The sequence below is a fragment of the Pristiophorus japonicus genome, unplaced genomic scaffold (assembly GCF_044704955.1).
Source record: "Pristiophorus japonicus isolate sPriJap1 unplaced genomic scaffold, sPriJap1.hap1 HAP1_SCAFFOLD_613, whole genome shotgun sequence".
NCBI lineage: Eukaryota > Metazoa > Chordata > Chondrichthyes > Pristiophoridae > Pristiophorus > Pristiophorus japonicus.
In genome coordinates this window covers 278494-300783 of record NW_027254524.1, presented here as the reverse complement: position 1 = coordinate 300783, position 22290 = coordinate 278494, and the positions used below count along the sequence as shown (strand labels likewise).

The following is a 22290-nucleotide window of genomic DNA, read 5'->3' as shown; positions in this document are numbered from 1 at the left end:
CCCCTGTGCTCACTGCCCCGTGTCCTAACTCACATCCAGTCCCACTCACCCATCACCCCCTGTGCTCACTGCCCCGTGTCCTAACTCGCACCCAGTCCCACTCACCCATCACCCCCTGTGCTCGCTGCCCCGTGTCCTAACTCGCACCGAGTCCCACTCACCCATCACCCCCTGTGCTCACTGCCCCGTGTCCTAACTCACACCCAGTCCCACTCACCCATCACCCCCTGTACTCACTGCCCCGTGTCCTAAATCACACCAAGTCCCACTCACCCACCACCCCCTGTGCTCACTGCCCCGTGTCCTAACTCCCACCAAGTCCCACTCACCCACCACCCCCTGTGCTCACTGCCCCGTGTCCTAACTCACACCCAGTCCCACTCACCCATCACCCCCTGTGCTCACTGCCCGTGTCCTAACTCACACCCAGTCCCACCACCCATCACCCCCTGTGCTCACTGACCCGTGTCCTAACTCACACCCAGTCCCACTCACCCATCACCCCCTGTGCTCACTGACCCGTGTCCTAACTCGCACCGAGTCCCACTCACCCATCACCCCCTGTGCTCACTGCCCCGTGTCCTAACTCGCACCAAGTCCCGCTCACCCATCACCCCCTGTGCTCACTGCCCCGTGTCCTAACTCACAGCCAGTCCCGCTCACCCATCACCCCCTGTGCTCGCTGCCCCGTGCCCTAACTCACACCGAGTCCCACTCACCCACCACCCCCTGTGCTCACTGACCCGTGTCCTAACTCACATCCAGTCCCACTCACCCATCACCCCCTGTGCTCACTGCCCCGTGTCCTAACTCGCACCCAGTCCCACTCACCCATCACCCCCTGTGCTCGCTGCCCCGTGTCCTAACTTGCACCGAGTCCCACTCACCCATCACCCCCTGTGCTCACTGCCCCGTGTCCTAACTCATACCCAGTCCCCCTCACCCATCACCCCCTGTGCCCCGTGTCCTAACTCGCACCCAGTCCCCCTCACCCATCACCCCCTGTGCTCGCTGCCCCGTGTCCTAACTCACACCGAGTCCCACTCACCCATCACCCCCTGTGCTCACTGCCCCCGTGTCCTAACTCGCACCAAGTCCCGCTCACCCATCACCCCCTGTGCCCCGTGTCCTAACTCGCACCCAGTCCCACTCACCCATCACCCCCTGTGCTCACTGCCCCGTGTCCTAACTCGCAACGAGTCCCCCTCACCCATCACCCCCTATGCTCGTTGCCCCGTGTCCTAACTCACACCGAGTCCCGCTCACCCATCACCCCCTGTGCCCCGTGTCCTAACTCGCACGCAGTCCCACTCACCCATCACCCCCTGTGCTCACTGCCCCGTGTCCTAACTCGCACCAAGTCCCGCTCACCCATCACCCCCTGTGCCCCGTGTCCTAACTCGCACCAAGTCCCGCTCACCCATCACCCCCTGTGCCCCGTGTCCTAACTCGCACCAAGTCCCACTCACCCATCACCCCCTGTGCTCACTGCCCCGTGTCCTAACTCGCACCCAGTCCCACTCACCCATCACCCCCTGTGCTCGCTGCCCCGTGTCCTAACTCGCACCGAGTCCCACTCACCCATCACCCCCTGTGCTCACTGCCCCGTGTCCTAACTCACACCGAGTCCCACTCACCCATCACCCCCTGTGCTCACTGCCCCGTGTCCTAACTCACACCAAGTCCCACTCACCCACCACCCCCTGTGCTCACTGCCCCGTGTCCTAACTCCCACCAAGTCCCACTCACCCACCACCCCCTGTGCTCACTGCCCCGTGTCCTAACTCACACCCAGTCCCACTCACCCATCACCCCCTGTGCTCACTGCCCGTGTCCTAACTCACACCCAGTCCCACTCACCCATCACCCCCTGTGCTCACTGACCCGTGTCCTAACTCACACCCAGTCCCACTCACCCATCACCCCCTGTGCTCACTGACCCGTGTCCTAACTCGCACCGAGTCCCACTCACCCATCACCCCCTGTGCTCACTGCCCCGTGTCCTAACTCGCACCAAGTCCCGCTCACCCATCACCCCCTGTGCTCACTGCCCCGTGTCCTAACTCGCACCCAGTCCCGCTCACCCATCACCCCCTGTGCTCACTGCCCCGTGTCCTAACTCACACCCAGTCCCACTCACCCATCACCCTCTGTGCTCACTGCCCCGTGTCCTAACTCACAGCCAGTCCCGCTCACCCATCACCCCCTGTGCTCGCTGCCCCGTGCCCTAACTCACACCGAGTCCCACTCACCCACCACCCCCTGTGCTCACTGACCCGTGTCCTAACTCACATCCAGTCCCACTCACCCATCACCCCCTGTGCTCACTGCCCCGTGTCCTAACTCGCACCCAGTCCCACTCACCCATCACCCCCTGTGCTCGCTGCCCCGTGTCCTAACTTGCACCGAGTCCCACTCACCCATCACCCCCTGTGCTCACTGCCCCGTGTCCTAACTCATACCCAGTCCCGCTCACCCATCACCCCCTGTGCCCCGTGTCCTAACTCGCACCCAGTCCCACTCACCCATCACCCCCTGTGCTCACTGCCCCGTGTCCTAACTCGCAACGAGTCCCCCTCACCCATCACCCCCTATGCTCGTTGCCCCGTGTCCTAACTCACACCGAGTCCCGCTCACCCATCACCCCCTGTGCCCCGTGTCCTAACTCGCACGCAGTCCCACTCACCCATCACCCCCTGTGCTCACTGCCCCGTGTCCTAACTCGCACCAAGTCCCGCTCACCCATCACCCCCTGTGCCCCGTGTCCTAACTTGCACCAAGTCCCGCTCACCCATCACCCCCTGTGCCCCGTGTCCTAACTCGCACCAAGTCCCACTCACCCATCACCCCCTGTGCTCACTGCCCCGTGTCCTAACTCACACCCAGTCCCACTCACCCATCACCCCCTGTGCTCATTGCCCCATGTCCGAACTCACACCCAGTCCCGCTCACCCATCACCTACTGTGCCCCGTGTCCTAACTCGCACCCAGTCCCACTCAACCATCACCCCCTGTGCTCACTGCCCCATGTCCTAACTCGCACCAGGCCCCACTCACCCATCACCCCCTGTGCTCACTGCCCCGTAACCTAACTCGCACCAAGTCCCACTCACCCATCACCACCTGTGCTCACTGCCCCGTGTCCTAACTCACACCAAATCCCGCTCACCCATCACCCCCTGTGCCCCGTGTCCTAACTCGCACCAAGTCCCACTCACCCACCACCTCCTGTGTTCACTGCCCCGTGTCCTAACTCGCACCGAGTCCCGCTCACCCATCATCCCCTGTGCTCACTGCCCCGTGTCCTAACTCACACCCAGTCCCACTCACCCATCACCCCCTGTGCCCCGTGTCCTAACTCGCACCAAGTCCCACTCACCCACCACCTCCTGTGTTCACTGCCCCGTGTCCTAACTCGCACCAAGTCCCACTCACCCATCACCCCCTGTGCTCACTGCCCCGTGTCCTAACTCACACCCAGTCCCACTCACCCATCACCCCCTGTGCCCCGTGTCCTAACTCGCACCAAGTCCCACTCACCCACCACCTCCTGTGTTCACTGCCCCGTGTCCTAACTCACACCGAGTCCCGCTCACCCATCACCCCCTGTGCTCGCTGCCCCGTGTCTTAACTCGCACCGAGTCCCACTCACCCATCACCCCCTGTGCTCACTGCCCCATGTCCGAACTCACACCCAGTCCCGCTCACCCATCACCTACTGTGCCCCGTGTCCTAACTCGCACCCAGTCCCACTCAACCATCACCCCCTGTGCTCACTGCCCCATGTCCTAACTCGCACCGAGTCCCACTCACCCATCACCCCCTGTGCTCACTGCGCAGTGTCCTAACTCACACCGAGTCTCACTCACCCATCAACCCCTGTGCTCACTGACCCGTGTCCTAACTCGCACCGAGTCTCACTCACCCATCACCCCCTGTGCTCACTGCCCCGTGTCCTAACTCACACCGAGTCCCCCTCACCCATCACCCCCTGTGCTCACTGCCCCGTGTCCTAACTCACACCGAGTCCCACTCACCCATCACCCCCTGTGCTCACTGCGCAGTGTACTAACTCACACCGAGTCCCCCTCACCCATCACCCCCTGTGCTCACTGCCCCGTGTCCTAACTCACACCGAGTCTCACTCACCCATCACCCCCTGTGCTCACTGCGCAGTGTACTAACTCGCACCGAGTCTCACTCACCCATCACCCCCTGTGCTCACTGCCCCGTGTCCTAACTCGCACCCAGTCCCACTCACCCATCACCCCCTGTGCTCGCTGACCTACATTGGCTCCCGGTTAAGTAATGTCTCAATTTCAAAATTCTCATCCTTGTTTTTAAATCCCTCCAGGGCCTTGCCCCTCCCTATCCCTGTAATCTTCTCCAGCCCCACAACCCCCACACCCACCCAGCCCCGAGATGTCTGCGCCCCTCCAATTCTGCCCTCTTGGGCATCCCTGATTGTAATCACTCCACCATTGATGGCCGTGCCTTTAGCTGCCTGGGCCCCAAGCTCTGGAACTCCCTGCCGAACATCTCTGCCTCTCTCTCCTCCTTTAAGATGCTCCTTAAAATCTACCTCTTTGATCCTCACTGGTCTGAATGTCTCCTGATGTGGTTCAGAGTCAAATTTTGTTTGATAATACTCCTGTGTAGTGCCTTCGGACATTTTACTACGTTAACGGCGCGATATAAGGGAACGTTATTGTTCTTTTTAGACCCCTTAAATAATGAGGAGCCCAACGCCTGACAAAGGTCTCACAATATGCCAACTGCGGCTGAACCAATGATTTGAATGATTTTCCCGGCAGGTTATGGAACTCGAGGAGGAGACAGGGTCCGACCTTGACCTGACCTATGTTGGGGGTGATAAACACGAGCAGGAGCAGGAACTCTGGCTCGGTGGAGTGGACTGGTGTGAAAGTCATTAACTCCAGAATCATTCCCTTCGGAGGAAACCAGTTCCCCAGGAGCCTGGCCCAGCTCAGGACTCTCCAGAGACGTTGGTTAAAAACAAACACCCCATTCCTGTGGAGTGAGGAGGAGTTCCCCGACCCACAATCCTGGTGTTCTCCACTCCCACCCCTCCACTGTCCATTCCGAAGCCCCTCCCGGAACGTACATCAGGCCCAAAAGACATCGTTCCCGTGGGCCGAGCTGCCTCTGGTGGCGAGACAGGAGCCGGCAGCTCCCCCGAGACGTGCAGCTGAGGCCCGAGGACCAGTTTGGGGTGGGTCTCGGGGCCTTGCACCGATTCTGGGCCCAGAAAACAGGCCCGACTAACTCCTACCCCCAGCTCCAATCACTCCTGTCGATGACCCTTATCCCTGCCTTTGTTACCTCGAGACGTGTCTACTCCAATGCACTGCTGGCCGGCCTCCCACATTATACCCTACGTAAACTGGAGGTCATCGAAAACTTGGCATCCCGTGTCCTAACTCGCACCGAGTCCCACTCACCCATCACCCCCTGTGCTCACTGCCCCGTGTCCTAACTCGCACCGAGTCCCACTCACCCATCACCCCCTGTGCTCACTGCCCCGTGTCCTAACTCACACCGAGTCCCACTCACCCATCACCCCCTGTGCTCACTGCCCCGTGTCCTAACTCGCACCCAGTCCCACTCACCCATCACCCCCTGTGCTCACTGCCCCGTGTCCTAACTCACACCGAGTCCCACTCACCCATCACCCCCTGTGCTCACTGCCCCGTGTCCTAACTCGCTCCGAGTCCCCCTCACCCATCATCCCTGTGCTCACTGCCCCGTGTCCTAACTCACACCGAGTCCCCCTCACCCATCACCCGCTGTGCTCACTGCCCCGTGTCCTAACTCACACCGAGTCCCACTCACCCATCATCCCTGTGCTCACTGCCCCGTGTCCTAACTCACACCGAGTCCCACTCACCCATCACCCCCTGTGCCCCATATCCTAACTCACACCCAGTCCCACTCACCCATCACCCCCTGTGCACTGCGTCCTAACTCGCACCAAGTCCCACTCACCCATCACCCCCTGTGCCCCATATCCTAACTCACACCCAGTCCCACTCACCCATCACCCCCTGTGCACTGCGTCCTAACTCGCACCAAGTCCCACTCACCCATCACCCCCTATGCTCGCTGACCCCATGTCCTAACTCGCACCAAGTCCCACTCACCCATCACCCCCTGTGCTCACTGCCCCCTGTCCTAACTCGCACCGAGTCCCACTTACCCATCACCCCCTGTGCTCACTGCCCCGTGTCCTAACTCACACCGAGTCCCACTCACCCATCACCCCCTGTGCCCTGCGTCCTAACTCGCACCAAGTCCCACTCACCCATCAACCCCTGTGCTCGTTGCCCCGTGTCCTAACTCGCACCCAGTCCCACTCACCCATCACCCCCTGTGCTCACTGCCCCGTGTCCTAACTCGCACCCAGTCCCACTCACCCATCACCCCCTGTGCTCACTGACCCGTGTCCTAACTCACACCCAGTCCCACTCACCCATCACCCCCTGTGCTCACTGCCCCGTGTCCTAACTCGCACCCAGTCCCACTCACCCATCACCCCCTGTGCCCTGCGTCCTAACTCGCACCAAGTCCCACTCACCCATCACCCCCTGTGCTCACTGCCCCGTGTCCTAACTCACACCAAGTCCCACTCACCCATCACCCCCTGTGCTCACTGCCCCGTGTCCTAACTCACACCAAGTCCCACTCACCCATCACCCCCTGTGCTCACTGCCCCGTGTCCTAACTCACACCCAGTCCCACTCACCCATCACCCCCTGTGCTCACTGCCCCGTGTCCTAACTCACACCAAGTCCCACTCATCCATCAGGCCCCTGTGCTCGCTGACCTACATTGGCTCCCGGATAAGCAATGCCTCGATTTCAAAATTCTCATCCTTGTTTACAAATCCCTCCATGGCCCTCGCCCCCTCCCTATCTCTGTAACCTCCACCAGCCCCACAACCCCCCCGAGATATCTGCACTGCTCTAATTCTGCCCTCCTGACCATCCCTGATTATAATCGCTCCACCATCGGTGGCCGTGCCTTCTGTTGCCTGGGCCCCAAGCTCTGGAACTCCCTCCCTAAACCTCTCCGCCTCTCCACCTCTCTCTCCTCCTGCAGGACGCTCCTTAAAACCTCCCTCTCTGACCCAGCTTTTGGTCGCCCGCCCTAGTTTCTCCCTCGCTGGCTCGGTGTCAAATGTATTCTTTTGTCTTCTAACGCTCCTGTGAAGCGCCGTGGGATACTTCACGATGTTAAAGGCGCTATATAAACACGTTATTATTGTTGTTGACAGCCCAATGCTTCACTTGCTCTCCCGTCCTCTCCGTGTAACAGCAGGAAGAACTCCGGTTTATACAGCAGCTTTCCCATCCCTGGGGCCTCGCAAAGGCCTTCACAGCCAACCCCGGACGCTGACCAGACTTTAAAAGAACTTGATTGGCTGTGAAGCGCTTTGTGATGTCAGGAGGCGGTGTCAGGCGCGGCAGAAATGCACATTCTGTCTTTAGGTGCAGTCACTGCGGTTCTGTCCGGGGAACAGCGCGGTTGATGTGTGCACAGCAAGGGCCAGCCAGCAGCGAGGCGCTGACCGGCCAGAGACGGGCCGAGAGGTCGGGGGTCGCGATCCTGGTGCTGCGCAGGCTGAACGTGACCCATGAGGGCTGCCGGGCAGCCCAGCCCGGTGACCTCCCACACTCGAGGGAAAACAAACCCATTCTGTGCAAACTCTGCTCATCATTTCACCCCCTCAGTCAAAAGAAAGACGTGCATTCCTATAGCGCCTTCCACGACCACCGGATGTCTCAAAGCGCTTTACAGCCAATGGAGTACTTTTGCAGTGTACTCACTGTTGTAATGTGGGAAACGCCAATTTGCGCACAGCAAGCTCCCACACACAGCACTGTGATAATGACCAGATAATCTGCTTTTCTGTAAAGTTGATTGAGGGATAAATATTGGCCCCAGGACACCGGGGATAAATCCCCTGCTCCTCTTCGAAATAGTGTCATGGGATTCTTTACATACACCTGAGAGCGGATGGGACCTCGGTTCAACGTCTCATCCGAAAGACGGCACCACCGACAGTGCAGCACTCCCTCAGTACTGCCCCTCCGACAGTGCGGCACTCCCTCAGTACTGCCCCTCCGACAGTGCAGCACTCCCTCAGTACTGCCCCTCCGACAGTGCGGCACTCCCTCAGTACTGCCCCGCCGACAGTGCGGCACTCCCTCAGTACTGCCCCTCCGACAGTGCGGCGCTCCCTCAGTACTGCCCCTCCGACAGTGCAGCACTCCCTCAGTACTGCCCCTCCGACAGTGCGGCGCTCCCTCAGTACTGCCCCTCCCACAGTGCAGCACTCCCTCAGTACTGCCCCTCCAACAGTGCAGCACTCCCTCAGTACTGCCCCTCCGACAGTGCAGCACTCCCTCAGTACTGCCCCTCCGACAGTGCAGCACTCCCTCAGTACTGCCCCTCCGACAGTGCAGCACTCCCTCAGTACTGCCCCTCCGACAGTGCAGCGCTCCCTCAGTACTGCCCCTCTGACAGTGCAGCACTCCCTCAGTACTGCCCCTCCGACAGTGCAGCACTCCCTCAGTACTGCCCCTCCGACAGTGCAGCACTCCCTCAGTACTGCGCCTCCGACAGTGCAGCGCTCCCTCAGTACTGCCCCTCCGACAGTGCGGCACTCCCTCAGTACTGCCCCTCCGACAGTGCGGCGCTCCCTCAGTACTGCCCCTCCGACAGTGCAGTGCTCCCTCAGTACTGCCCCTCCGACAGTGTGGCGCTCCCTCAGTACGGCCCCTCTGACAGTGTGGCGCTCCCTCAGTACGGCCCCTCTGACAGTGCGGCACTCCCTCAGTACGGCCCCTCTGACAGTGCGGCACTCCCTCAGTACTGCCCCTCCGACAGTGCGGCACTCCCTCAGTACTGCCCCTCCGACAGTGCGGCACTCCCTCAGTACTGACCCTCCGACAGTGCAGCACTCCCTCAGTACTGACCCTCCGACAGTGCAGCACTCCCTCAGTACTGCCCCTCCGACAGTGTAGTGCTCCCTCAGTACTGCCCCTCCGACAGTGCGGCACTCCCTCAGTACGGCCCCTCTGACAGTGCGGCACTCCCTCAGTACTGCCCCTCCGACAGTGCGGCACTCCCTCAGTACTGACCCTCCGACAGTGCAGCACTCCCTCAGTACTGACCCTCCGACAGTGCGGCACTCCCTCAGTACTGCCCCTCCGACAGTGCAGTGCTCCTTCAGTACTGCCCCTCCGACAGTGCGGCGCTCCCTCAGTATGGCCCCTCTGACAGTGCGGCACTCCCTCAGTACTGCCCCTCCGACAGTGCAGCACTCCCTCAGTACTGACCCTCCGACAGTGCGGCACTCCCTCAGTACTGACCCTCCGACAGTGCAGCACTCCCTTAGTACTGACCCTCCGACAGTGCGGCACTCCCTCAGTACTGCCCCTCCGACAGTGCAGCACTCCCTCAGTACTGCCCCTCCGACAGTGCGGCACTCCCTCAGTATTGCCCCTCCGACAGTACAGCGCTCCCTCAGTACTGCCCCTCCGACAGTACAGCACTCCCTCAGTACTGCCCCTCCGACAGTACAGCACTCCCTCAGTATTGCCCCTCCGACAGTGCGGCGCTCCCTCAGTACTGCCCCTCCGACAGTGCAGCACTCCCTCAGTACTGACCCTCCGACAGTGCGGCACTCCCTCAGTACTGACCCTCCGACAGTGCAGCACTCCCTTAGTACTGACCCTCCGACAGTGCGGCACTCCCTCAGTACTGCCCCTCCGACAGTGCAGCACTCCCTCAGTACTGCCCCTCCGACAGTGCGGCACTCCCTCAGTATTGCCCCTCCGACAGTACAGCGCTCCCTCAGTACTGCCCCTCCGACAGTACAGCACTCCCTCAGTACTGCCCCTCCGACAGTACAGCACTCCCTCAGTATTGCCCCTCCGACAGTGCGGCGCTCCCTCAGTATTGCCCCTCCGACAGTGCAGCACTCCCTCAGTACTGCCCCTCCGACAGTGCAGTGCTCTCTCAGTCTCTGGAGTGTCAGCCTTGATTTCTGTGCTGAAGTTGCTGGAGTGGGACTTGAACCCACACCCTTCTGACTCAGAGGCGAGAGTGCTGAGCACTGAAGTTATCGCCGGTACCACTCTGGTGAATCTGAGCTGCTCCCCCTCTGAGGCCGATATATCCTCCCTATGGGCGGGGCCCACAGATGGACGCAGTGCTCAGGATGGTGTCTGACCCAAGCTGTGTACGGCTGTAACATCACTTGCTGCCCTGTGTATTCCAGCTCCCTTGAAATAAGGGCCAACATCCCATTCTCCGTTCTGATTGCTTTTTGTCCCTGTCCACAGGCTTTGCTGATCAGCCGACCTGTGCGGCTGAACTTCCCTGCCCGCCCCACAGCCCCCAGTCCCTCGCCAGTCAGTCGATACAAACCAGCATCTGTGACGCTATGTCCCGAAGATCTCTGTGAGTTGCTGGGTGGGTTTCACCGTCAGTGTCTGGGTCGGTGTCGCTCGCCCTCTGCTGGAGACAAAAGGAGAAACTTTAGCCCCAGCGGGGCAGGTGGGTGTGACTCCTAACCTCAGGCCCAATTGCAACACCCAGCCCACAATCCCGCCCAACCACCCAGCCCACAGGACCTGCCGTTCGGAACGGGTTCATTCTTTACATTAACTTTTCACTTGTGCCAGTTCAGTGAACTACGGTACCAGAGTGGTTATGTTATGGGACGAGTAACCGAGAGGCCTGGACTAATGATCCAGAGACATGAATCAGTAACCAGTGGGGTACAGCAGGGATCAGTGCTGGGACCCCAACTATTTACAATCTATATTAACAACTTGGAAGAAGGGACTGAGTGTAATGTAGCCAAGTTTGCTGATGATACAAAGATGGGAGGAAAAGCAATGTGTGAGGAGGGCACAAAAAATCTGCAAAGGGACGTAGACAGGCTAAGTGAGTGGGCAAAAATTTTGCAGATGGAGTATAATGTCAGAAAGTGTGAGGTCATGCACTTTGGCAGAAAAAATTAAAGAGCAAGTTATTATTTAAATGGAGAAAGATTGCAAAGTGCCGCAGTACAGCGGGACCTGGGGGTACTTGTGCATGAAACACACAAGGTCAGTATACAGGTACAGCAAGTGATCAGGCAGCCCAATGGAATCTTGGCCTTTATTGCAAAGGGGATGGAGTATAAAAGCAGAGAGGTCATGCTACAGCTATACAGGGTATTGGTGAGGCCACACCTGGAGTACTGCGTGCAGTTTTGGTTTCTATATTTACGAAAGGATATACTTGCTTTGGAGGCAGTTCAGAGAAGGTTCACTAGGTTGATTCCGGGGATGAGGGGGTTGACTTTTGAGGAAAGGTTGAGTAGGTTGGGCCTCTACTCATTGGAATTCAGAAGAATGAGAGGTGATCTTATCGAAACGTATCAGATTATGAGGGGGCTTGACAAGGTGGATGCAGAGAGGATGTTTCCACTGATGGGGGAGACAAGAACTAGGGGACATGGTCTTAGAATAAGGGGCCGCCCATTTAAAACTGAGATGAGGAGGAATTTCTTCTCTCAGAGGGTTGTAAATCTGTGGAATTCGCTGCCTCCGAGAGCTGTGGAAGCTGGGACATTGAATATATTTAAGACAGAGATAGACAGTTTCTTAAACGATAAGTGGTTATGGGGAACGGGCGGGGAAGTGGAGCTGAGTCCATGATCAGATCAGCCATGATCGTATTGAATGCAGGCTCGAGGGGCCGTATGGCCTACTCCTGCTCCTATTTCTTATGTTCTTATGTAAACTACCGGATTGTCGTAAACACCCATCGATTCACGAACACCCTTTAGGGAAGGAAATCTGTCCCCCTTACACGGTCTGACCTACATGCGACTCCAGACCCACAGCAATGTGATTGACTCTTAACTGCCCCTCTGACATGCCCCAGTGAGACACTCCATTGTAACAAACCACAAGGGCAAACTGCAACAGTTTCACCACACGGACTGCAGCAGTCCAAGGGCAATTAGGGATGGGCAATAAATGCTGGCCTTGCCAGACAGGCCCACATCCTATCAACGAATCAAAAAGTGGGCATTAATAGTTATCAGGCATTTGGCTATAAGCTTTAACAAAGGAAATTATAATTTAAATGGAGAAAAATTGCAAAGTGCTGCAGTACAGAGAGACCTGGGGGTTCTTGTACATAAAACACAAACAGTTAGTATGCAGGTACAGCAAGTGATCAGGAAGGCAAATGGAATGTTGGCCTTTATTGCAAAGGGAATAGAGTATAAGAACATAAGAATTAGGAACAGGAGTAGGCCATCTAGCCCCTCGAGCCTGCTCCGCCATTCAATAAGATCATGGCTGATAAAAGCAGAGAAGTCCTGCTACAACTGTACAGGGTATTGGTGAGGCCACACCTGGAGTACTGCGTGCAGTTTTGGTCTCTGTATTTAAGGAAGGATATACTTGCATTGGAGGCTGTTCAGAGAAGGTTCATGAGATTGATTCCGGAGATAAAGGGGCTTTCTTATGAAGGAAGGCTGAGCAAGTTGGGCCTATACATATTGTGTCATGTATCTTACATTATTATATATAACTGTATCCTAACATGCTATACATGACTGTAATAAGATATGACCTGTAACCACCAGCATACCTTACCACCAGGGGTGCACTTGCAAGAGACAGGTATATAAGCACAGGTCTCAGGCAAGTGCAGCATTCCAGAGCTGTGAAATAAAGGTGCAGGTCCAGAGTGACCTTGACTTCACTACATGCCTCGTGTGAATCTGTACTGAGGGGACATGACTTTACAGTGGCGACAAGTTACGGGATTACAGAATCCACAGAATGGCGAACAATGGATCAGATGAAAAATACAATGCGGGAGACAATTGGGAGGACTTTATAGAAAGGCTCCAGCAAAGCTTTGTAACCAAAGACTGGTTCGGAGACGATAAGGCAGACAAGAGAAGAGCCCATCTCTTGACCAGCTGTGGCTCGAAATCATACGCTTTCATGAAGGATCTGTTGGCACCCGAGAAACCAGCAAGCAAGTCGTTTGAAGAATTGAGCACACTGGTAAGAGACCACCTGAAGCCAGCGAGCAGCCTACACATGGCCAGACACAGGTTCTACAACTACAGACGCTGTGTGGGCCAGAGCATACCCGACTTCGTGGCGGAACTTCGGAGGTTGGCTAGCTTATGTGAGTTCTCCGATGAACTGAGGAGAGAAATGCTGAGAGACTTTTTCATTGAAGGAATAGGCCAAGGAGGCATATTCCGAAAGCTCATAGAGACCAAGAACCTGACCTTAGAGGCAGCAGCACTGGTTGCACAGACATTCTTGGTAGGGGAAGAAGAAACGAGGTTAATTTACAATGCAGGTACGACAACTAACAAAATAATAGAACAAGGAGTTCACAGCATTAGAAAAGCTGCTACCCCCACACACAGACAAAACCGGGAGAACAGGCTCTCGACAGCAGGCAGAGGCCATCAAGGACCACAGGAACGGCCGTTCACACCTCATCAACTACAAACTGAGAGAAGCTCAAGAGAGATCAGCCAGATGCAGCTCATTCTTTGTGAACACTTTAAACAATAGAACAGGTCTGTGCTGGAGGTGTGGGGGTGGGCACTCGTCCAGGGGGTGTCGATTTCAGCAGGCTGTTTGCAGAAATTGTTAATATACAGGGCATTTGGCCCGCATGTGCAAAAAAACGGCAGCATGGCTGGTATACGAATCGGATGGGTTGGAAAGCGGAACATAAGATGGTGGGGACAGTACCCAGGACACCGATGTACAGCGGGTCAACACGATCAATGGCCGCTGCTCCTACAACAGGATGCCCCCTATAATGATGAGGGTCCTACTCAACGGGATATCTGTCAACATGGAGCTGGATACGGGAGCGAGTCAATCTCTCATGGGCGCTCAACAATTTGAACAACTGTGGCCACATAAAAGAGACAGACCAAAACTCACAAGGGTCGACACCAAACTAAGGACCTATACCAAAGAAATCGTACCAGTCCTCGGCAGCGCCATGCTCTCTGTCACACACAAAGGGACAGTGAACCGACTTCCCCTGTGGATTGTCCCCGGAGACCCCTCAGCACTGCTGGGGAGAAGCTGGCTGGCAAAACTAAATTGGAAACGGGATGATGTCCATGCCATGTCATTAGAGGAACAGACCTCCTGCTCAACAGTTATAAAGCGATTTGAACATCTCTTTCAGCCAGGTGTGGGCACTTTCAAAGGAGCCAAAGTCAAAATCTACATCACACAGGATGCTAGACCGGTCCATCACAAGGCCAGAGCTGTACCCTATGTGATGAGGGAAAAGATTGAACATGAACTAGACAGGCTTCTGCGGGAAGGCATTATATCACCTGTGGAATTTAGCGACTGGGCAAGTCCCATCGTCCCAGTCATGAAGCCTGATGGATCCGTACGAATCAGTGGGGACTACAAATCTACCATAAACAGAGTCTCCCTACAGGACCAGTACCCGCTGCCCAGAGCGGAGGACTTATTTGCCACACTGACTGGAGGTAAACTTTTCTCAAAACTAGACCTCACATCTGCGTATATAATGCAAGAATTGACCGAGGAATCCAAGCTACTCACCACCATCAACACACATCGAGGCCTTTTCATGTACAATCGATGCCCATTCGGCATCAGGTCGGCAGCTGCCATTTTCCAGCGCAACATGGAGAGTCTGCTCAAGTCCATCCCGGGGACGGTTGTTTTTCAAGACGACATACTTATCACGGGCAGGGACACCGACTCCCATCTCCGCAATTTGGAGGAAGTACTAAAGCGGTTGGATCGGGTAGGCCTACGAGTCAAGAAATCCAAGTGCCTGTTTCTCGCACCCGAGGTTGAATTTTTGGGCAGGATTGCCGCTGATGGAATCCGCCCAACAGAGTCCAAAACAGAAGCAATTCGCCTGGCACCCAGGCCCCGGAATGTCTCAGAACTGCGCGCCTTTCTCGGGCTACTCAGTTACTTTGGGAACTTTATGCAGAACTTAAGCACGCTGCTGGAGCCTCTCCACGTGCTACTCAGGAAGGGGTGCGATTGGTTTTGGGGAGATGCCCAGGAACGCGCCTTCAATAAGGCACGCAACCTTGTGTTCCAACAGTGTTTTGACTTTCTTTGACCCAGGTAAAAAGTTAGTTCTCACATGCGATGAGTCAGCGTATGGGGTCGGGTGTGTTTTGCAACATGTCAATAGTGCGGGCAAATTACAACCCATAGCTTATGCCTCCAGGTCACTTTCGCGGGCGGAGTGCGGGTACGGAATGGTAGAGAAGGAGGCGCTCACGTGCGTGTACGGTGTCAAAAAGATGCACCAATACCTTTTCAGGGCCAAGTTAGCATTAGAAACCGACCACAAGCACCTCACGTCCCTCCTATCCGAGAGCAAGGCAATAAATGCCAACGCCTCGGTGCGCATTCAACGGTGGGCACTCATGCTGGCGTCATACGACTATACCATAAGGCACAGACCAGGCACAGACAACTGTGCCGACGCGCTCAGCAGGATACCCCTGGCGACCACGGAAGGGTCTGATGAACAGGACTGTGAGATAGTCATGGCAATCAATGCCTTTGAGTCCACAGGTTCGCCCATGACGGCTCGCCAAATCAGAGCCTGGACGGCCAGCGACCCCACGTTATCCTTAGTAAAAAGATGTGTCCTAACCGGTGACTGGGCAGAGGCTCGCGATGCCTGGCCCGAGGAATTAAAACCTTTCACAGGCGCATGCATGAGCTGTCACTACAAGCAGACTGCCTGATGTGGGGCAGCCGAGTAGTCATGCCTCTGCGAGGCAGAGAGGTATTTTTCCGGGAGCTCCACCGCGAGCACCCGGGGATCGTTCTCATGAAGGCCATAGCCAGATCCCACGTCTGATGGCCTGGTATTGACGCGGACTTGGAGCTCTGCGTCCGAAGGTGCACCATTTGTGCCCAACTCAGCAATGCCCCCAGGGAGGCTCCACTGAGCCCCTGGCCCTGGCCTACCAAACCGTGGTCACGGATGCACGTAGACTATGCGGGCCCATTCATGGGCAAAATGTTCCTCGTAGTTGTAGATGCATTTTCAAAGTGGATCGAATGCACCATTTTAAACTCGAGCACAACCTCCACCACTGTGGAGAGCCTCGCAACCATGTTTGCAACGCACGGAATCCTTGACATATTGGTCAGTGACAATGGTCCGTGCTTCACCAGCGCAGAATTCCAAGACTTTATAATTGACCACGGCATAAATCACGTCAAGACGGCACCGTTCAAGCCGGCCTCCAACGGCCAGGCGGAGAGAGCAGTGCAAATCATTAAACAAGGCATGCTCAAAATCCAAGGTCCCACGCTGCAGGGTCGCCTGTCGTGACTGCTGCTGGCATACAGATCTCGTCCGCACTCACTGACTGGGATCCCCCCGCGCAACTGTTGATGAAAAGGACTTTAAAAACAAGGCTCTCATTAATCCTCCCAGACATGCACAAAATAGTTGAGGCAAAGTACCATGACAGAAATTTGAGGGGGAGATGGAATGAGATAGGGGACAAAGTGTTTGTACTAAACTATGGCAGGGGTCCCAAATGGCTTGCAGGGACAGTAACGGGCAAGGAAGGAAACAGGCTACTGGTAGTACAAATGGACACTGGCCAAACCTGCTGGAGGCATGTAGACCAAGTCAAAAGCAGATTTACCAACAACACTGCGGAACCAGAGGCAGACTACAATGTGGAACTCGTACCACACCTGGTGGACAGACAGAGGGAACAACCTGAGGAAAGGGCAATCCCAACAGACAGCCCAGGCGAGTCAACAACAATCACACCAATCGAAACAGACAGCCCAGGCGAGATACCAGCAACCACACCCAAAGAAAAACAGACCCCAAGTCAAACAACTGAACCATAACTCAGACGCTCCACGCGAGAGCATAGACCACCTGAGAGACTGAACCTATAAAGACAATAAGACCTTGGGGGAGGTGATGTAATGTATCTTACATTATTATATATAACTGTATCCTAACATGCTATACATGACTGTAATAAGATATGACCTGTAACCACCAGCATACCTTACCACCAGGGGTGCACTTGCAAGAGACAGGAATATAAGGACAGGTCTCAGGCAAGTGCAGCATTCCAGAGCTGTGAAATAAAGGTGCAGGTCCAGAGTGACCTTGACTTCACTACATGCCTCGTGTGAATCTGTACTGAGGGGACAGGAATTTACACATTGGAGTTTAGAAGAATGAGAGGTGATCTTATTGAAACGTGTAAGATTCTGAGGGGGCTTGACAGGGTAGATGCAGAGAGGATGTTTCCCCTCGTGGGGGAATCTAGAACTAGCTGGCATAGTCTCAGAATAAAGGGCCGCCCATTTAAAATTGAGATGAGGAGGAATTTCTTCTCAGAGGTTTGTAAATCTGTGGCATTCGCTCCCCAGAGAGCTGTGGAGGCTGGGTCATTGAATATATTTAAGGCGGAGATAGACAGATTTTTGAGCGATAAGGGAGTGAAGGGTTCTGGGGAGCGGGCGGGGAAGTGGAGCTGAGTCCATGATCGGATCGGCCATGATCTTATTGAATGGCGGAGCAGGCTCGAGAGGCCAAATGGCCGACTCCTGCTCCTATTTCTTATGTTTTTATGTTCCTATGTAAGCTGTCCTTTTCCGAGGCCCAATAGCGATCTCAGCCCTTCTCTGTGGGATTAGCTGCTCTCAGGGCCCAAGGCAAGAGTTAGCTGGCCTGTCGAAGAGACGTGGGCCCTGGAACTGGTTCCTGTTCAATGATATGATTGACAGTTCAGTTCTGGCAATGGGGAATGATTCTGGTTAAAACTGGCCTTATGGATGAGGTAATGTGTAAATCTGCCAATTCTCATGCGAGCAGAGTGAAAGAAAGGTTTAAAAGGAGGCTGTTAGAATAGATGCTTCATAATTCGACGGCTCGCCCAGCCGTTAACCCTCCGAACTCCAGATTCAACATCTAAAAACTCCCCTCATGCAACCCAAGTCTGACCTTACCGATATGTGCAATTATTAATCGTAATACTTAGCATTGTGAGTGTAATTATTGCTAATCACTGAAACCGTCCCGTCCCGGTCCCACTGCATTGCTGCTCCCTACAGATGTTTCCTCATTTACAATCATAAATATTATTACCAATAATAACACTCGCTCAGTACTGCCCCAGCGACAGTGCGGCACTCCCTCAGTACTGCCCCTCCGACAGTGCGGCACTCCCTCAGTACTGCCCCTCCGACAGTGTGGCACTCCCTCAGTACTGCCCCAGCGACAGTGCAGCACTCCCTCAGTACTGCCCCTCTGACAGTGCGGCACTCCCTCAGTACTGCCCCTCCGACAGTGTGGCACTCCCTCAGTACTGCCCCTCCGACAGTGCAGCACTCCCTCAGTACTGCCCCTCCGACATTGCGGCACTCCCTCAGTACTGCCCCTCCGCCACTGCGGCACTCCCTCAGTACTGCCCCTCCGACAGTGCGGCACTCACTCAGTACTGCCCCTCCGACAGTGCGGCACTCCCTCAGTACTGCCCCTCCGACAGTGCAGCACTCCCCCAGTACTGCCCCTCCGACAGTGCAGAGCTCCCTCAGTACTGCCCCTCCGACAGTGCGGCACTCCCTCAGTACTGCCCCTCCGACAGTGCAGCACTCCCCCAGTACTGCCCCTCCGACAGTGCAGAGCTCCCTCAGTACTGCCCCTCCGACAGTGCGGCGCTCCCTCAGTACTGCCCCTCCGACAGTGCGGCACTCCCTCAGTACTGCCCCTCCGACAGTGCGGCACTCCCTCAGTACTGCCCCTCCGACAGTGCGGCGCTCCCTCAGTATTTGCCCTCTGACAGTGCAGCACTCCCTCAGTACTTGCCCTCTGACAGTGCAGCACTCCCTCAGTACTGCCCCTCCGACAGTGCGGCACTCCCTCAGTACTGCCCCTCCGACAGTGCGGCACTCCCTCAGTACTGCCCCTCTGACAGTGCGGCACTCCCTCAGTACTGCCCCTCTGACAGTGTGGCACTCCCTCAGTACTGCCCCTCTGACAGTGCGGCACTCCCTCAGTACTGCCCCTCTGACAGTGCAGCACTCCCTCAGTACTGCCCCTCCGACAGTGCGGCACTCCCTCAGTACTGCCCCTCTGACAGTGCGGCACTCCCTCAGTACTTGCCCTCTGACACTGCAGCACTCCCTCAGTACTGCCCCTCCGACAGTGTAGCACTCCCTCAGTACTGCCCCTCCGACAGTGCGGTACTCCCTCATTAGTTCCCCTCCGACAGTGCAGCACTCCCTCAGTACTGCCCCTCCGACAGTGCAGCGCTCCCTCAGTAGTGCACGGGAGTGTCAGCCTAGATTATGGGCTTAGATCCCTGGAGCGCGACAGCTACCCATGAGTCCTTGCCTCGGAGGCGAGAGTGAGACCCACTGAGTCCTGGTTGACCACCTGGTGAGGGAGATCGCCTCTCGCCAGTCCGGCCGCTCTCGTGCTGCGGACACGTGTCTACTTGTTCCTACATCACCAGGACATGTTGCCCCGAGCTGCTTTGCCCACACACCCTGGCGATACCCACTGACCCATCGGGCACAGGCCTCTCAGAGACAACCCCCAAACACAATTCCACACCTCCTGGACAACCGCCCCATGGTGACGCCTCCAACTCAGAATTATCATATTCCTGTTCAAATCCCTCCATGGCCTCGCCACTCCCTATCTCTGTAACCCCCTCCAGTCCCACACCCCTCCCTATCTCTGTAACCTCCTCCAGTCCCACACCCCTCCCTATCTCTGTAACCTCCTCCAGCCCCGACACCCCTCCCTATCTCTGTAACCCCCTCCAGCCCCTACACCCCTCCCTATCTCTGTAACCTCCTCCAGCCCCGACACCCCTCCCTATCTCTGTAACCCCCTCCAGCCCCTACACCCCTCCCTATCTCTGTAACCCCCTCCAGTCCCACACCCCTCCCTATCTCTGTAACCTCCTCCAGCCCCGACACCCCTCCCTATCTCTGTAACCCCCTCCAGCCCCTACACCCCTCCCTATCTCTGTAACCTCCTCCAGTCCCTACACCCCTCCCTATCTCTGTAACCCCCTCCAGCCCTACACCCCTCCCTATCTCTGTAACCTCCTCCAGTCCCTACACCCCTCCCTATCTTGTAACCTCCTCCAGCCACTACACCCCTCCCTATCTCTGTAACCCCCTCCAGTGCCTACACCCCTCCCTATCTTGTAACCTCCTCCAGCCACTACACCCCTCCCTATCTCTGTAACCCCCTCCAGCCCTACACCCCTCCCTATCTCTGTAACCCCCTCCAGCCCCTACACCCCTCCCTATCTCTGTAACCTCCTCCAGCCCCTACACCCCTCCCTATCTCTGTAACCCCCTCCAGCCCCTAAACCCCTCCCTATCTCTGTAATCCCCTCCAGCCCCTACACCCCTCCCTATCCCTGTAACCCCCTCCAGCCCCTACACCCCTCCCTATCTCTGTAACCCCCTCCAGCCCCTACACCCCTCCCTATCTCTGTAACCTCCTCCAGCCCCACACCCCTCCCTATCTCTGTAACCCCCTCCAGCCCCTACACCCCTCCCTATCTCTGTAACCTCCTCCAGCCCCTACACCCCTCCCTATCTCTGTAACCCCCTCCAGCCCCAACACCCCTCCCTATCTCTGTAACCCCCTCCAGCCCTACACCCCTGCCTAACTCTGTAACCTCCTCCAGCCCCTACACCCCTCCCTATCCCTGTAACCCCCTCCAGCCCCTACACCCCTCCCTATCTCTGTAACCCCCTCCAGCCCCTACACCCCTCCCTATCTCTGTAACCCCCTCCAGCCCTACACCCCTCCCTATCCCTGTAACCCCCTCCAGCCCCTACACCCCTCCCTATCTCTGTAACCCCCTCCAGCCCTACACCCCTCCCTATCTCTGTAATCCCCTCCAGCCCCTACACCCCTCCCTATCTCTGTAATCCCCTCCAGCCCCTACACCCCTCCCTATCTCTGTAACCCCCTCCAGCCCTACACCCCTCCCTATCCCTGTAACCCCCTCCAGCCCCTACACCCCTCCCTATCTCTGTAACCTCCTCCAGCCCCTGCACCCCTCCCTATCTCTGTAACCTCCTCCAGCCCCTACACCCCTCCCTATCTCTGTAACCTCCTCCAGCCCCACACCCTCCCTATCTCTGTAACCCCCTCCAGCCCTACACCCCTCCCTATCTCTGTAACCTCCTCCAGCCCCTACACCCCTCCCTATCTCTGTAACCTCCTCCAGCCCCTACACCCTCCCTATCTCTGTAACACCCTCCAGCCCCTACATCCCTCCCTATCTCTGTAATCCCCTCCAGCCCCTACAGACCTCCCTATCTCTGTAACCTCCTCCAGCCCTACACCCCTCCCTATCTCTGCAACGCCCTCCAGTCCTACACCCCTCCCTATCTCTGTAACCTCCTCCAGCCCCTTCACCCCTCCCTATCTCTGTAACCTCCTCCAGCCCTACACCCCTCCCTATCTCTGTAACCTCCTCCAGCCCCTACACCCCTCCCTATCTCTGTAACCTCCTCCAGCCCCACACCCATCCCTATCTCTGTAACCTCCTCCAGCCCCACACCCCTCCCTATCTCTGTAACCTCCTCCAGCCCATACACCCCTCCCTATCTCTGTAACCTCCTCCAGCCCCACACCCCTCCCTATGTCTGTAACCTCCTCCAGCCCCTACACCCCTCCCTATCTCTGTAACCCACTCCAGCCCCTACACCCCTCCCTATCTCTGCAACCTCCTCCAGCCCCTACACCACTCCCTATCTCTGTAACCTCCTCCAGCCCCTACACCCCTCCCTATCTCTGTAACCTCCTCCAGCCCCACACCCTCCCTATCTCTGTAACCCCCTCCAGCCCCTACACCCCTCCCTATCTCTGTAACCTCCTTCAGCCCCTACACCCCTCCCTATCTCTGTAACCTCCTCCAGCCCCACACTCTCCCTATCTCTGTAACCCCCTCCAGCCCCTACACCCCTCCCTATCTCTGTAACCTCCTCCAGCCCCTACACCCCTCCCTATCTCTGTAACCTCCTCCAGCCCCTACACCCCTCCCTATCTCTGTAACCTCCTCCAGCCCCTACACCCCTCCCTATCTCTGTAACCTCCTCCAGCCCCTACACCCCCCCTATCTCTGTAACCTTCTCCAGCCCCTACACCCCTCCCTAACTCTGTAACCTCCTCCAG

General features: G+C 56.7%; 1 protein-coding gene across 1 annotated transcript in view; it reads right to left on the bottom strand.

Annotated features, from left to right (window-relative positions):
* Positions 1-22290, bottom strand: part of LOC139255579 (spectrin beta chain, non-erythrocytic 5-like) — a gene marked incomplete at its 3' end in the record, with an annotated part of 292546 nt that overhangs the window by 3270 nt on the left and 266986 nt on the right. The window contains exon 9 of the mRNA XM_070873953.1: positions 10456-10545. Within this exon, the coding sequence (XP_070730054.1) occupies positions 10456-10545 (90 nt within the window). The remainder of the gene's footprint in view (positions 1-10455; positions 10546-22290) is intronic.